The 17,737-nt window shown below is 45.0% G+C and overlaps 1 protein-coding gene across 1 annotated transcript in view; it reads right to left on the bottom strand.

Moving 5' to 3' along the window:
• The window catches only part of LOC147665634 (small G protein signaling modulator 1-like), a 518,897-nt gene that overhangs the window by 193,529 nt on the left and 307,631 nt on the right, over positions 1 to 17,737 (bottom strand). The window contains exon 8 of the mRNA XM_086949626.1: positions 16,654 to 16,783. Within this exon, the coding sequence (XP_086805752.1) occupies positions 16,654 to 16,783 (130 nt within the window). The remainder of the gene's footprint in view (positions 1 to 16,653; positions 16,784 to 17,737) is intronic.

The following is a 17,737-nucleotide window of genomic DNA, read 5'->3' as shown; positions in this document are numbered from 1 at the left end:
ATTACCTACCGCCAAAGCCTACAAGGGTCTATTGGGTTACCCATTTCCTTTCACGATGACCACTAGCAGCATCTAATTTAAAGGCCCTGGGCACATGTAGTGCACTTTACTAGGGACTTATAAGTATATTCATTTTGTCAATTGGGGATGAACCGATATTATCATGTGTTAGGGAGAGAGTACATGGACGTCAGCACTGGTTTGCAGTAGTAAAGTGCTCAGAGTCCTAAGGCCAGCAAAAACAAGGTCAGAAAAAGTGGAGGAGGAAGGCGATAAGTTGGGGGGGAAAAACACCCTAAAGCTGACAGTTGATAGCTGTTCTTCCAAGGTGGATGTGAGATCTTGCTATCAACAACTTACCCAGGCTAAGGAGTATATAACAACATTTTACACTCACGTTGCTTTGAGATGGTATAAGTGGTTCAAATTCTGGATATCAAGTGATACAGAGATGTTTCAAAACACCATACAGGAGATACTGGATGGACTACCAGCTGTTGTCAATGTAAGTGATGACATCCTGGTATGTGCCAAGTCCATGCAGGAACATAACACTGAGACTGAGGAGTGTCCACCAGTGGATACAGGAGTACGGGCTCACGCTACACCAGAGCAAATGTGAGTTCCTAAAACAGAAGACCAACATTTTTGGATATACCTTCTCTATGGAAGGGGTGGGCCCCAGATCCAGAAAAGGTTTGGGACATGAAAGAAGCGTCCCGCCATCCAAACTCTCAGAGGTACAAAGTTTTTTAGGGATGGTAAACTATTGTGGCCGATTACTGAAGGGCTTGACCACTGTGACTGACCTGACCACTCCAAGACATAACCAAACCATCAGCCACTCTGATCTGGCGCGAACAGTACAAACGTTCTTTCCAATCAAGCAAAGATGCCCTCTCAGCTGAAACCATACAAATTTATTTTTGGCCTCCGGTGGGAGACCATCACAGCTGCCGATCCCAGCCCAAAAGGGCTAGGAGCTATACTGATGCAACAGCAGGAGTATGGGCAATGGGCACCAGTGGCATATGCAATGATCATTGACCCTGACTAAACAGCAATACTTAAAATAGAAAAGAAAGCTATCACGATACACTGTGGGTACCAACACTTCCACACATATATGTGTACAACAATCCCTTTATTGTCACAAAGGATCGCAAACCCCTGCTCCCCAGGTTCTGAGGTGAGGCATCAAAGTCACCCCCACACATTGAAAAACGGATGCTACAACTGCAGGAATATGAATGCCAGGAGGAATTCTCTCCCGAAACCAGCAACCTAGCTGACTATCTGTCACGGCATCGACGGTCAGCTTTCCCAGAGGAGGAAGAGAAAGTTGATGAAACAGTAGAGTATGTGCAGTATGCAGCAGGCCAGTCTCGCCCTCGACCAATGTTGATAGACTCCATATACCAGGCTACCTCATAGGATGAGTGTCTGCAGGGAACCCTGGAAGCTGTCAGAATGGGTCTCTGGTGCCAGTTAAAAGCCCACTGGGCTCAACGCACACCGGAGGCCTAGCACATTCTCAACACCCTATATCATGTACACCCTGAGCTGTTGGCGGATCCAAATGGATGTCTTTTACGGACACCCACCTCGTCATTCTCACTTGCCTGACCAACCAGGTGGTGTAGCTAGGCCACACTGGCCATCAAGGGATGATCAAGATGAAAAACAGGCTTCGTAGAAAGGTATGGTTCCCTCATTAACGAATTAGTCGAGACAACAGGATGGTCCTGTTCTTGGTGTCAAGCAGTTTGAGTGCCAGACCCGCCAGCTTCGGTCACTACAGAATGAGGGCCTCAGCAACCATGGGTTTGCGAGAGTCTTGGCAGATGGGAGATATACTCTTGTCCTCATTGACGACTATTCCAAGTATCCGGAAGTGGCGATCCTCAACACCCAAGGAGCCCCTGAAGTGCTCCTAAAGCTAGAAAAGATAATGGCCACTCAAACAGCATCCTTAAAGAAATCCAGAACGACAATAGTACACCATTTCAAGGGCAGTAGATAGCGACATATCTGCAGTCTCTGAGCAGCAAGCACAAAAGTCATCTCTCCATGGCACAAAGCCAACAGGGAGGTAGAAAGATTTTTGAGACACTAAATTACAATCATTAGGCTAGCCCATGTCAACCAGCAGCTGCTCGAGAGTGCAATATATTCATTCCTATGAGAATAACTATAAAATCCACAAACAACCACTGGACAAGCACTAGGGAACCTCATCATGGGACAGGTAATACAGAATACTATCTCGCATCTCCTGGGGTGAGCACCCGCCTGAAAGGATGATCATCAGACGCTGAGAAGACATCTGACCAATACCCGACCCATGAGACGTAGACTGTCTGATCTACAAGCGGGTGTCCAAATGTTCATAGATCGTTTCCCAGGGAGCAAATTCAGACTCCTGTTTCAACGACATCTGTGGGTAATAATTCTGAGGCAAGGCACAAAAGTGACCGCCTGGAAGGGGAGAGGAAGAAGTCAGCAGAAATATTTCACATTTCCAAAAAATACACCCTGCAGCCCGCAACTGGAGAGAATACAGGTGATGTAGAGTCAGAGCGAGAAGATGAGGAGTGGACAGATTTTCGTCAAGAAGAGGAACTCACAAGGGCAGTTCCAGCAATTGAAGTGCCTGAGCAGACTGAAAGTTGTAACCCTGAAGCAGACAATGCCCCTGACCAAAGTAAGGAGGTGAGACTGGAGTCCCAGGAAACTCTAAGGAGCCGGGATGGGAGTACCAAATATTGCCTCAGGGCAATCCAGCTCCATCCAAACGGCTGGCAGACCACATCACTTGTATCCTGCTAGGACTAAACTGGTTGTACCGAGATGGGCCCCAGCTTTTGGACAGGACAGTGGTTGGTGGGTGATGCTGTTTGTTTTAAAGTGAGGGCAGGCTGAGTTCTTGTGATATTGCCATGCTCTTCACTAAAAGGGGGAAGGAGGGTGGTGTGTACCAGTGACATAACTGACATACACTCAGGACCTTTGGACCACTACAGGGGAGGATATGGGAAGTTCTGTTTGTTCACCTGGCTTTGCGGGTCTAAGGATGCGGTCCTGCGATCATTTGGGCCGCAGTTAATAAAATATACGAGTGGCCAGCCAGGGTTAGGAACACCACCTGTGCCAGGGACCAGACAACACCACGGTCTTGTGTGTTTGTGTAATTTATTGTAGGCCTCAGGCATTGTATTTGTGGAGTGAACCCCGCAATGTACGCTGTGCTGACCCCCACACCACAAGCCTTAGTCTTATTTACTGTAAGAAGGATTCCTTAATTGAGGGTTTGAGAAAGGCCACAATGCTCACCTGAAAAGTCCATAAAAGACATGCCGTCTGCCAAATAATTAATGGATATATTACCTGACCGATAGATCCTTTGAAGTGCTAGCGTTATACTTTGTAAGTTGCCAGTGTATACAAATCACATTACAAATTGCTACTAAAGGAAACCTCAAAGTTACACACTATAAACATTAGCAGAGGGGTACTCACAACACAACCCTTATGCATTATTCAAATTACAACTCATTAAAATACAACCATGCTTTCTTTCAAATGTCACACACAGACCTTTAAAAACAACTATTAATTCTATGTCAGCACCGGAGGCTCGGTTTATGCTTTGTCTTTCTTCGCTTTATACAAAGATTTCCACGGCAGCCAACAATAAAAAAAAACCTTCCTCACTGGCTGTGCCTCCTCTTTCTTCGCTGCTTCGCTGCTCCGCAGCCAGTTAAGTGTGTTTTTTGTTTGCTCCCGATTTGTATGCTGAAGTGGCTGTTTTTCACCTATTTCAATGTGCGGGTGCATGCTACAGCGCTCCCTTAGGGGTTTATTTGTGTGAAACCCGCTAGATGGCACTGCTTTGCGCGTCTCGCTGGCTCCTGTGAGGTGAGTCTCATTAGATTACTGGATAGCGCTTCATGAGCCGCAAGCCGCCGAGCCTTTTCCCGCTGTCACGGAGACGCCGGGTCCCTCCCTGCATTTTACTTCTGAACGCCCCCGTGAGAGCCTGTATCATTGGGTGGTTTCCTGCTTTGACGTCTGTGCACGACCTTCTTTTCCATAACAATACCATCAGTGATTTGACAACGGAGCCCTTACAGTTTCTTAAGGGCAATCCGTGCGTGAGGGACTCGTGCATCCCTTTTGTGGGCCTCAAGCTCACCCATACCTTGTCTGGCCTCCCCAGCTGCATTTAATTCAGGCAGTCCTGCGCCTCACAGGTAGACCCACTGCTCTACAACATTTTGTTCTGCCTTCTGCTCCCATGGAGGCCCAGGATGACACTTATGAGGAGGAGGACTCCCTTGCATATCTGCAATGGGATGAGGATTTTTACGAAGTGGTATATTCTTCCGGATCACTGAAATAATATCGAGGGACAAAATATCGACTTGCCAAAATATCGTGGACAAAATATCGACAGTCAAAATATCGAGTTTGTATCTACAAACAGGTAAGTACAAAAATATCGAGTACAAAATATCGTTAACAATAATATAGATGTAAAAAATATCGACTTTATTAAAAACAGTGTTAAATTAAATTAATATTAAATTTTAATTACTAAAATATACTTAAAACGACTTAAATTAAATTATAATAATTAAATAATAAATGAAAATAATAAAAATAATTTTTTACAATCTTATTTGTTGACCCTGAACCCTAAAAATACCCCTTTACCCAAAAACCCAAAACTGACCCTGAACCCTAAAAATACCCCTTTACCCAAAAACCCAAAACTGACCCTGAACCCTAAAAATACCCCTTTACCCAAAAACTGAAAACTGACCCTGAACCCTAAAAATGCCCCTTTACCCAAAAACTGAAAACTGACCCTGAACCCTAAAAAAACCCCTTTACCCATGAACTGAAAACTGACCCTGAACCCTAAAAATACCCCTTTACCCATGAACTGAAAACTGACCTGAACCCTAAAAATACCCCTTTACCCATGAACTGAAAACTGACCCTGAACCCTAAAAATACCCCTTTACCCATGAACTGAAAACTGACCCTGAACCCTAAAAATACCCCTTTACCCATGAACTGAAAACTGACCCTGAACCCTAAAAATACCCCTTTACCCTAAAACTGAAAACTGACCCTGAACCCTAAAAATGCCCCTTTACCCAAAAACTGAAAACTGACCCTGAACCCTAAAAATGCTCCTTTACCCAAAATGTATCAATATTATTTAATTACCAATTAATTATTAATTAACAATAACAATAAAGTAAATATATTAGAACATTAGCTGTAATTATTTTAATAATTAATATTATTTTTTCCAAATTAATTACTTAAAAATAACACAAAATTATATATATTAAAAATGTACTCTAATTAATGTAATTAACTAATTACAATTAATTAATTAATTATTTACTAATACAAAATATGTTCAAAATTATATTAATTAATTAACTAATTAATATTAATTAATTATCAATTAATTATTAATTAAAAATATTAACAAACATATATTAATTAATTATTATTAAATTACTTCCCACCCTATTCCCCTATAAACCCACAACCCGCTACAGAATTACATTACGCAATTATTATAAAAACAAAATTCATTTAATAAAATATTTTATAACATTAATACGCACTATTCACACATATTATTACATAAAAATACACTATAAAATATTATATATTATTAAAAAAATCGATATTTTTGCTATCTATATTTTATACAGTCGATATTACTTCACTTACCTGAAAAACGATATTTTTGTAGTCGATATTATGTCCAGTCGATATTTTGTCCAGTCTATATTTAAAACTCGATATTATGTCCAGTCGATATTTTGGAGTCGATATTTTGTCTCTATACCACATTCTTCCATCTATAGGGTGGTAAAAGAAGCAGTTGGCCCTATGGAACAGCGCCTATCTGATACGATTGTGCAGGAGTGTGCAAAGTTTGCCCAAGCCCGGGGGAACGCCCTCTACCCCCACGGCCCCTACTGAGGAATTGGGGGATGACCCTCCCCACTAAAAAGAAATGTGAGGAGAGGAGGATAGGGATGCGTTTGCACGCCTTAAGAGTGCTTTCCTCGCCAAGTCAGCTCTCCCACTCCCTACCTTTCCCATTGCCCCCACGGACCCTCTTGGGACTCCCAGCCCTGCTAACCCTGAGCACGATGACGACTCCCAGGCAAATTCGGACGATGAGGCGGGCTCTTCTCACCTACGGCGCCCAGCTGTGATCACATCCTCCGCTCCAGGGGAGAAACTCAGACATGTTGGACTCTGATGATATTGTCCACCCAAGGTCCGCCGCTTGGCCTCCTGGCAACAAGGTAGCCCAATTCGTCACTGGCCGTCTCCGCAAAGCTCTTGAGAAGGAGGCCCGGAGCTGTCTCAAAGCAGAGTGTCCGTGGCCCACTCTAGAAGGCAAGATTGATTTTACCCCCAGAATTGATTCCAAAGTGGCCACCTGTCTGGCCAAGTACATGAAGGATCCTCGTAAGGGCAATGACAGATCTTGGCGTTCATGCCAAGTCAAGCTCCTGGATTCCATAGACCCCATGACCAAAATTTTAGACATGGCTGAGGAGGCCAAGGTCTCTAGATCCCTGATTTACCTCGAAGTTCTGTCCAACTGGGCCCAGCGCGTCATTATATTTATGGGGAACGCAAACTTTGTGCTCTCAACGGAGCGTCACCGCTCCTTACTCATCAAGCTGGATCCCAAGCTTTGTGACTTGGCTTCTTCGGAGGCAGGAGCAGTAGCGCATGGGGCCTCTTCGGGACACCTTCGTCAAGGACCTTGGTAAGTTTATGGCGATCTTTACCTCTTTAGATAAAGCACAGTCCAACATTAAGAGGGTTTTTACCCCGCAGGTTTTCCACGGAGCTGGCCAAGCAGGGCCCGCTTGGTCGTCCAAGGTTCCTACCAGAATCCTTTCAAGGGACAAGGCTCCGGACGCGGCCAGTATCACACTAGCGCGAACTACAACAACTTCTATCCCACAAGAGGCCCGAGCTTCAGAGGTTGTGGAGGCTTCATAGGCAACGCCTAGAGGCGGCAAAGCGAACGGTGAGTGTTTTACCTTCTACTAAGATCCGCATTGGGGGTCGTTTGGCGGAATTTCCGACCGCCTGGGCTTCTCTCACTTCGGATGCGTGGGTCCTGCAGACCGTGCAGGGTTTCAACATAGAATTTTACAACCATCCTCGTCAGGTGTCCCTCACTCAGCTCATTTGTTTTTCAGATCACAATGCAGAACTTATCAACGAGGAGGTCTCCACGCTCCTGCGCAAATGGGCCATCTGTCAATCGGTCCTGCATCGTGACGGGTTCCTCAGCAATATTTTCCTTGCAGAAAAATCAGACAGTGGTCGACAGCCGGTTATCATCATCGGAGAGCTCAATGAGTTGCTGGTTTACCGCCACTTCAAGATGGAGGGGATTCACCTCCTTTGGGACGTCCTGTTCTCATTGGACTGGCTGGTGCAGTTGGATCTGAAGAATGCTTACCTGGTTGTCCCGATTTTCACTCATCGTCGGTTCCTGCAGTTTTGTTGGAGAGAGAAGGTCTACGAGTTCACCACCCTTCCCTTCGGCCTGTCCTCAGCACCGTGGTGCTTCACCAAAGTGCTCCAACCGGTGGTGAAATTCATAAGAGCCCAGGGCATCTGCATGATCGTGTACCTGGACGATATTCTGCTCATGGCGTAGTGCCCCAAGTCTCTGGTCAGTCAACTCCAACAAGCAGTGAACCTCTTGAAGGGGCTGGGGTTCGTCATCAATGAACCCAAGTCGGTCCTCTCCCCAACTCAGAGAGTGACCTTCCTCGGATTTGTCATGGACTCAATTCATTCCTCCTTAAACCTCCCATCTCGAAAGATGGCTAAGATCCTCCACGAGCTATGTCAGACCATTTCCAAGCCCCGCACTTCACTAAGACAAATTGCCCGCCAGGTGGGCCTCTTCTCTTTGTCCATACAGGCCATTTATCTGGGCCCTCTCTACTACCGGGCCCTCCAGCGTCTGAAGGCACATCACCTGTGGAGGGGGTTGTCATACGCCCAACCGGTGCCGCTCACCATGGAAGCGAAGGAGGAAATCGCTGGGTGGTTGACCCATATAGAGGCGTGGAACGGCCGGGCGATTTTCGGCTCCGTTCCTGACTTGGTCATCAAGACTGACACAACAGATCCAGGTGGGGTGCCCGTTGTGGGGAGTTCTCAGCCAGAGGAAGCTGGTCATTGGACGAATAGGATCTTCACATCAATTGCCTGGAACTCCAGATCCGCCGTTGGACCAGGGACAGGATCCAGTCCTGTGTGCTCCTCAAAATGGACAGCGTCTCAGACATTCACCTGGGGACTCCCACTCCTGAGCGTTAGCGGACCTGGCATTAGACTTCTGGAACTTCTGCCTGGCCCATCATGTCTCAGTGATGGCAGAATACCTTCCGGCCAGGCCAACCAGGTCGTGGACTGGCACTCCAGGCACCTTCGCGATTCCAGTTTGTGGAAGCTGGACCCAGTTTTCCAATGGCTCTCGGACCTGTGGGGTCCCTTTTCGACCGATCCCTTTGTGTCACGCCTCGCCCACCAGCTTCCCCGCTTTTTCAACTGGAGGCCGGATTCGCTGGCAGCGGCCACGGATGCATTCCTCCAGAATTGGACTCAGGAGAGGAGTTACACTTTTCCCCATTCACAATGATCACGAGAGCAGCTGCCCAGATCTGCCGGCAGGTGGGAGAGGTGGTAATAGTGGCCCGCCCTTTGAGATCGTAAGTTTGGTTTCCGGTTCTCCTGGAACTTTCTTGGGATTTCTCCAATCTGACTCCCCCGGTTTCCTCACCTTCTTCTGAGTCCGGACCATGTCCCACATTACCCAATTGCTCAGGGCTCCCTGCAGCTGATGGCGTGGTGGCTTTCAGGCAACGCTGGTCACTCCCAAGACTTTTGCGTCAGGCTAAACTCTTCTTGTCAAAGCCGTGGGCGGATAGCACTACCAAATGCTAGCAATCCGCATGGACAGGATGGGTTCATTGGTGTCTTCGGAGGAACCTGGATCCTGTGGTTGCGGACATCGTTCAGATTTTAAAATTCCTGCCCGACCTGGCTGCGGAGGGCCTGGCTTACCGCTCCATCAACGCAATCAGATCTGCGGTCTCTGCAGGGCATGCCCAAACGAAGGTACCCTTTTGAGTGCAGGTTGTTGCATGGCTTTCGCCTCTCCTTGCCCCCGGAACTAACCCTGGGCGTAGTGCTACGCTCCGCCCACGGAGTGTACGTAGTGTTGCCTACTTCGCAAAGTAGGCGTAGTAGGCAACACTACGCACACTCCGTGGGCGGAGCAAATTTGCCCTCCATCCACCTCCCTCCCGCCCTCTTCTACATGCTTCAATTAATTTAAAATACATTTAAAGTATATTAAAAGCACTTACCGTAGATTTCTTGCGAGAAATGCACATGCGCGGGAGCCCGCGCGTGCGCATTCGCCTAGAAGAACTCGCCCGTCATCAGAAGAGGGAGCCCTGGGACGCCGTATCTAAGGTAAGTGCTTTTAATATACTTTAAATGTATTTTAAATTAATTGAAGCATGTAGAAGAGGGCAGAAGGGAGGCGAGCGGCGCGTAGTGGGGCTACGTGAAGTGTGTGGGTGGGCGTAGCGCCCTCCCCACTTCACGAAGCTTCGCGTAGCCCCACTACGCTCACTACGCCCACCCTTACCCAGAACCACGCTATTAAGCTTTGTGGGATGCCACTTTGGTCCTGAACCTCTTTTTATCCTGGCAGCCGAATAAATACCTTTCGCCAAAAGAACTCTCTGTGAAGCTGGCGAAGTGGTTGTGTTTGAACTCTTGTAGGAGGGTTTCTGATATGCGGGCCCTGAACATTACAGCAAGAGTTTTCGTCCCGGACAGGGTAGTTTTCAATGTGGGTCGTTGTATCAAGTCTCTCATCTGCCCAATCTCATACCCAGGGTTCTCAGACGCCCCTAAATTATGCGTTGTGCGCTTTATGAAGGCTTATGAAGACAAGACTCAGGAATTTCGGACTCCGGACGAGTGTCAGTTGCTTATCGCTTTGAAAAATCCCCACAAAGCAGCCTACTTCGCAAAGTAGGCGTAGTAGGCAACACTACGCACACTCCGTGGGCGGAGCGAATTTGCCCGCCATCCACCTCCCTCCCGCCCTCTTCTACATGCTTCAATTAATTTAAAATACATTTAAAGTATATTAAAAGCACTTACCGTAGATTTCTTGCGAGAAATGCACATGCGCGGGAGCCCGCGCGTGCGCATTTGCCTAGAAGAACTCGCCCGTCATCAGAAGAGGGAGCCCTGGGACGCCGTATCTAAGGTAAGTGCTTTTAATATACTTTAAATGTATTTTAAATTAATTGAAGCATGTAGAAGAGGGCAGAAGGGAGGCGAGCGGCGCGTAGTGGGGCTACGCGAAGTGTGTGGGTGAGCGTAGCGCCCTCCCCACTTCAAGAAGCTTCGCGTAGCCCCACTACGCTCACTACGCCCACCCTTACCCAGAACCACGCTATTAAGCTTTGTGGGATGCCACTTTGGTCCTGAACCTCTTTTTATCCTGGCAGCCGAATAAATACCTTTCGCCAAAAGAACTCTCTGTGAAGCTGGCGAAGTGGTTGTGTTTGAACTCTTGTAGGAGGGTATCTGATATGCGGGCCCTGGACATTACAGCAAGAGTTTTCGTCCCGGACAGGGTAGTTTTCAATGTGGGTCGTTGTATCAAGTCTCTCATCTGCCCAATCTCATACCCAGGGTTCTCAGACGCCCCTAAATTATGCGTTGTGCGCTTTATGAAGGCTTATGAAGACAAGACTCTGGAATTTCGGACTCCGGACGAGTGTCAGTTGCTTATCGCTTTGAAAAATCCCCACAAAGCAGCCTCTTCGCCCACCACAGCCTGGTGGGTGAGATGGGTCATGCAAGAGGCAGGCATTGACACAAAAAAATGTGGGGCCCATTCGGCCAGGGGTGATATGGCATCTAAGGGTTTCTGTTTAGGGGGGCATCTGGAGGACTTGAGGTGAGCAGCGGACTGGTCCTCGGACTCGACCTTCAAGAGGTTCTACTTCAAGTCAGTGATAGAGGTTGCTCAGTTGGTGGTGAGTAAGCTTTAAACTTGCATAATCCGAGCCTCCAGCCCTGACATAGACTGAAAATGTGCCTAGCTTCATAAAGGTAAGTTTCAATTCTATTAAGGACACGGAGGCGAGGATTATCCCTCCCGACGCACACTCTAGTGTGAACCCTCCCCGTACGTTGGTAAGTAAACCTTTTACGATTTTGGAATGTATCAGAATTCATTAGGAAACTGTTATTCTCGTGTCTCATTTCTGTTGACTGAATGTTCTTACTCTTTGCTGTTCAAAAGGTGTTGTTTGGGCTCCTTTCGCAGTCTATTTTTCTTTTAGGGAACGACAGTTCAAAGCAAGTTCAGTAAAACATCCCTGTTGGCGTTATTCGCGCAAAGAAAGTGGAGGCAAAGTCAGTGAGGAAGGACTTTGTGCTGGATGTCATGGACACTGTGAAAGGACTATACTGTTGGAGTTCTCCCTCTCGTTCATGGGAGAGTGCTCAGCTAAATTTCAAATAAACAATAAATACTCTCGGTGGGACGAGTTAAGGCTAAGTAAGCCCGGATACTTGCTCTTTATTAGATGCATAATCCTCTCATAACTAGGAGTGTTATAGCCTACAACTGCCAAACAAACAAACCATTATTAAGTTCTAAATATGAGGCACTGATCATGCTCTTACAGCACACTTCCAGGCTTCAAGTACATGATTCAGATTGTTACATTTTTCCAAATTATGGCAAACAACATTTCGTTCCCGCGTGTAACCACATAAACAAAAGTTAATCGGCTACTTAGTTCAGGCTACTTCTTATAAAGTCTGGTGCCAGTTATTAAAGATTACCGTCTTTGTCCATGTATTAAATCGAGTATCCTCCACACCATGGACAAAGACGGTAATCTTTAATAATAGGCACCCGACTTTAAAAGACGTAGCCTGAACTACATAGCCGATTAACTTATGTTTATGTAGTTACACGCGGGAACGAAAGTAACTCAGATTACACCCGATACATGCCAGGATTCACTCTGAATGTAGTGAATAAATACAATATGACAATCTCTTTATTTATTCACCCACCTCATCGATTTATGTATTTTTTGCACCATTGAGTCAGTATCCAATGCATTATAGTTTATTTGTGGCCAGATTGATATATGATGATATTGCAGCTATCTGTATATTCAGTCAGGATAATAATGTAAAGACAGTGACTTAGTAACTGTAAAGCAGAGAATGGCGTGATAATATGAAACCATGTTATGAACTACACATAAGTCTAGTTCATGTTTACTGTTCTTTCCCATTTCACAGACCCCTGAGGAAGGGTATCTCCGTAGACCCGAAATGCATTGGGTATATGTGGAAACAGGATGGCAACATGAATTCAATGTAATGAAAGCAACAAAGTTATAGAACAAGATCAAAAGAAATATGAAATAAACAATACTTCTTAAGACAAACGATTTGAACTGATTTGTAAAAAGAAACAAGTTGAAAAGACTTGAATGTTATGTGAAGTGTGCACTCACCAACCAGGATGGAATTCTCCTACCCTCCCTATCACTATTGAAGTAGAGTGTTTCCAGACAAAACACTAGGTGAAGTTGCACAACAACTACTGAGAATACAAAGAGTTAAAATAAGAAAATAACGAGTGCACCGATGGACTCAAGTATCAATTAGATCTAGTAGGGTACCACATGCCTGGGGTCGACTCCACCGAGTTGCTCTTGCTCCATGGTGGAATGGAAGTTGGTGAGGAAGGAAGAAAGATAGAAGGTTGGTAGACTGGCCGATGAGAAAGACAGAAACCATCTTTGGTAAGTAGGCTGGGCAGTTGTAGAAGACCAACTAATCTGGGTGAAAAACTGTGAAAGGTTCATGAGCGGACAGGGTGTGCTTTTCTCGGATCCTACAGCTGAAGTTGTAGCTATCAGAAATACAGTCTTCAAGTTAAGATGCTGAATATTGCATTATTTTGAATGGGGATAACATTAATAAGGTCAACATATTACCATTCCACTGAGTAACAATAAACAGAGTGGGAGGAAACAGGTAAAGTAAACAAATTAGGAAATGGCCACTAGTGGTGATCTAAACACAGATGGCTTCGGGAAAACACACAAAATCTGACATGGCACCTAAGTAGCCATTTACTACAGACACTGTCAGCCCCTGCTTTGCAAGAGTTAGCACCAAATTAAGGGCATTAGAAAGGCAAGAATTATAGAGGCCTAAGCCATCTTACTTGCCCACAGCAAAAATGTGTGACCTGCATAAATGATTTTAGTAGCCGGAGTCCAGGCAGCTAGGATGACATTCTCAATTTCATTAGGAATGCAAAAGGACTCTAGCTGACACCTATATATCATCTCGTAGTCAGCCTCAGTTTGGGGGGATTTGTGTGAAGGACCTGACTGTATGCTGCAGGAGTAGGATAGGGAGGCCGATTGTCAACAGATCAGCATAGCAGATCCTCCTCAGCCAGTCTGGGGTCATCTCAATCAGCAATCAGGAAATACATAAAGCAGGCCCAGAGACCAGATGAACGTAAAGGCATACCTCAGGGAAACATTCAGCGGGGAGTGTATGGTGCCAAACTGAGGACACTTCCTTTTCTGAGCCATGGAGAACAGATCCACAATTTGGCTGGAGTATGGACTGAGGTGGCCTTGTGTCATCAGCTGTGACCTTTGGAGACCTCTAGCGGAATCACACTTTGTGTGTTTAACCAGATCTATTGCCTCTTTTTAATTCTCTTAGAGAAGGGTTTGCGGGGAAAGTTACAAGGGGGTATAGTACTCACTTAAAAGTGGGCTTTCATGTGTGGGGGGAGGGCAACACTTGTTTATGTCTGGAATTACTGGATTTGACTAATAAAAGCCCTACAAAACAACCTATTGCATATGAATATTCTAAACTGGGTCCCCTTCACGACCTGTCCCCTTCACCTTAGTGAAGGGGACAGGTCGTGTTTACCCAAACAATATGGGACCACAATTAAGTCCTGACTTATGATTGATATCCATCCAGTTTAAGCATGAGCTTTAATTGCTTACATAAAACATCAGGGGCCTTAACAATCCAAGAAACATCAGGGCAGTACTAGCATAGCCTAGTAAGCACAATATTGATATAGCTTTCCTGAAGGAAACTCACCTGACAACTGCATCGGAAAAGGCATGCACTTGTAATTGGTGGCAAGACATATTATATCGCTTACAATTCCCAATCCAGAGGGGTAGGGATATTGATTAAATGTACAGTACATTACCATGATTTGAAAACAGTTGTCGTCAAAGAGGGTAGATAGCTAATTCTACAAGGGTTGATAACTAATCAACATGTAACACTACTCAAACTAATATGGATCAAATACGGACTCTCCTTACTTTTTCAATGGTCTCATGTATGTCTGTGACAACCTGGATGTTTGAATCATTTTGTGGGGTGTGATTTCAACACAGCATTTGATGCATACAAAGACAAGTCCCCAACCACCTGTAGAATCCCACTATTAGCAGTGTTTGCTCTTCGGGCACCAAATAAAAGTCACACTTTGAACCTCCCGTTCGCCACACTCATAAGTAGGAACTATTGCATTTTGCTCTTCCGTCCATGAAGCATCATGCAGAGTAGATTATTGGCTGATCAAGGGTGCCAGCCACGAACTGCAGGAGTGAAGATACTCCCTAGCACCCTCTCTTATCACTTTCCTGTGACCCTGGAATTGATGTTTCCAAAACTGGAAAGGGAGGGTCGCCACCAGACATTTCCCTCCAGTGATCGTCTGAAACCATAGCTCATGAATGATACTAGGAGGGATATCGAAGACTACTTTGAGTTAAAAGTGGTCTCTGTATCCAGGGTCTCCACCACGAGGAAGCCTTTGAGGCATGCATAAGAGATCTATGCATTTCCAAACAGGCAAGGGTACTTAAATCAATCAGACTTCGGCTGGGGGCTTTGGAGGTGGACCTCAGGATGCTAGAGAAAGAATATGAAAACTCGTGTCTGAGCAGCAGAGGGAACACTTCAGTAGGTGCTCTCTGAATTCAGAACAGAGGCACATCCCAAACTAAAGTACCTAAGTAAACATGCAAGACAATAAGGTGAGGGTGAACAGCCCAGTTGCACTCTTGTCAGGTTACTTCAACTCAAGAATTCCTGTAGGGAGCTCTTAGGAATCAAAGATGGTACAAGATGCAGGACCACAGAAGTTATCTTTGAGGTATCAACCAAATATTATACACATCTTTAAATAGCAGAGTTGAAAATAACGCATTAAAAAAGAGAGCAAAGTCTTTCGACAGCCACTTTAGCGTGATTGAAATCCCACAAAAGAAAAGTCTTGAACCAACCCCTTATGGAGGAAGAGACCAGAACTGTGATAACATATCTGACTTGAGGTAAAGCTCCCGGGGTTGACAGATTGACATCCCAGTTTTACCAGTATGTTGATCTACCACCTTCACATATATTGTTCGTATATGCTTTGCAATTGATTATAGCAAAACTAGATCTTTATGTGTATTGGCGAATTCATGGTACTACATCTTTTTAAAGAGATGGGGGGATGATTGTCCTTAGGTATTTTCTATACTTTAGACTTTACTACTCCACTCGGGTGAGAAACTCTGCCTTCCTAGCCACTTGCACTTACAGCCTTGATACAACTTCTCATCAGTCATGAAAATAGGGGTATCGTAACTAAAATATACAGGGTAATAGCGCATAACAAACCGTCCCTTAGCATCATGGCCAGAGCCTGGTGATAGCAAAACACACAAGATGATGGACGGAATGTTGCACAATGGCAAAACATTCACCCTCAGTCACAGTTCTGGGTTTAATCCATCGTTATTTTGCTCACCAAGCCACCCCAGTTCCTAGGATTCTTGATTCCGGTCCAGGAGAGGCATGGCTTGGCAGTTCGGTCTGGACTGTTCCCATGAGGCACAGGGTCAAGACTGATTTGCATATGGCCATGTCTGAACTGGGGTGGCTTGGTGAGCAAATTAACGATGGAATAAACCCAGATCCGTTACTGGGGGTGAATGTTTGTGATTGTGCAACATTCCATCATCTTGTGTGTTTTGCAGAGTCTGGTGATAGCCTGTCGTGGGAGATAAACTTTCTGATGAAGTGTGGCTTTACCGCTGCACGTCAGAGAAGATATTATTCAACAATAGGCATAGAAAGCATACAATTATAGACTTGAATTTCCGTCATGGAATTTATTATACCCCAACCCTGCTAGAGGCAATAGGTTTGGAGGTAAATCCAGAATGCCAACGACACCACGAAACAAAAAAAATACAAAGTAAGAAAAATCAATGTTAATAAGTTTCGTAATAGGAAGAAAATTAAAGTTGCGGTAAGTAATAAATGGATACTTGGCATAACATTAACAGGAGTATTTTTATTTTTATTATCAACAAACAATCTCTTACTTATTAACAACTATTTATTATTATCTATGCAGAAAACACCTTAATCAATATTGCACTGGCGACACTTGCTTACCAAACTCAGATTGAGTGCCAGGATACAATATTCTGAAAACATAGTCAGTTGCTTCATCGTCTTCTTTATCAGAAGCTGACTCAGAGGATCCCTGAGGACTTCTTTTTCTCAGCTTTGGAAACACTTTGCCCTGGAAATATTTGAAAGTGTCACATATAGAAGAGTTTATGAATCATTTAATATCGCGCGCAAAACAGTACCACACAGAAGAATGTGAGGGGTTTTGTTTGCAACTTTGTAATAAGTATTTGTAGCACTCTTTCTTGAGATATTTTCAAACACTCTGTACTTTCATTTGTTTTAAATGTAAAAAAATATGGGCGGTAGAAAAATTAACCATATTCAATATTTTCAGGATACCTTCCAATTATTTCACAGAGGAATAGCTTGGTGATACAGCAAATATTAAGAAACATAAGATATCATAATTAAATGTATATTTTACTCAGTAAAGTTACCTAGCTTTTACATCATTCGATTCGTAGCGGTTCCGAAGGGCGGTGGAACCCTGAGGGACATGCAGTGCTGGGTATGGTGCAGTACTTGGGATTGTGCAGTGCTGGGGCAGTGGTGCAACACTGGGTGGCACAGTGCAGGGGAGGGCAGCGCTGCTGATGGATGGAGCTGTAGCACTGAAATTGTGTTGCTCGCAGATTGTGGTGTGGTACTAAAGGTAAAATATGCAGGAACCATCCAACAGCAGAGCAACCTCAAACCCAACCCACACCAGGTGAGTAGCAATCATGCTTCATTTTAAAGACAAAGAGGTTATATTGCTAAACATCTTTTTCCTGAGAACTGTCACACGATAAACCACCATCTTGATCCTACTTCACCTCTCAGTTGCTCTCAGAATGTTACTGGGACCATGCTTTGGGAGAACATCTCTGATGTAGCAAGGGAAGCAGCTTGGAGATGGACTGTGCTCATTTGCTTCTAGTAGGGGACTCAACACAAACAGAGAAACAGAGTCACGCCAACCACTTGATGACACACTCTTGAAGGTAACCATAGAATTTCACCTAGTGAAATTCCTATTCTTTAGTGACATTTTTGAACGTCCCACAAGATGACCCAGAAAAGC

Source organism: Lissotriton vulgaris, unplaced genomic scaffold (genome assembly GCF_964263255.1).
Source record: "Lissotriton vulgaris unplaced genomic scaffold, aLisVul1.2 SCAFFOLD_1463, whole genome shotgun sequence".
Taxonomy (NCBI): domain Eukaryota; kingdom Metazoa; phylum Chordata; class Amphibia; order Caudata; family Salamandridae; genus Lissotriton; species Lissotriton vulgaris.
The sequence above is the reverse complement of the archived record's forward strand: the minus strand, read 5'-3'. Positions and strand labels throughout refer to the sequence as shown.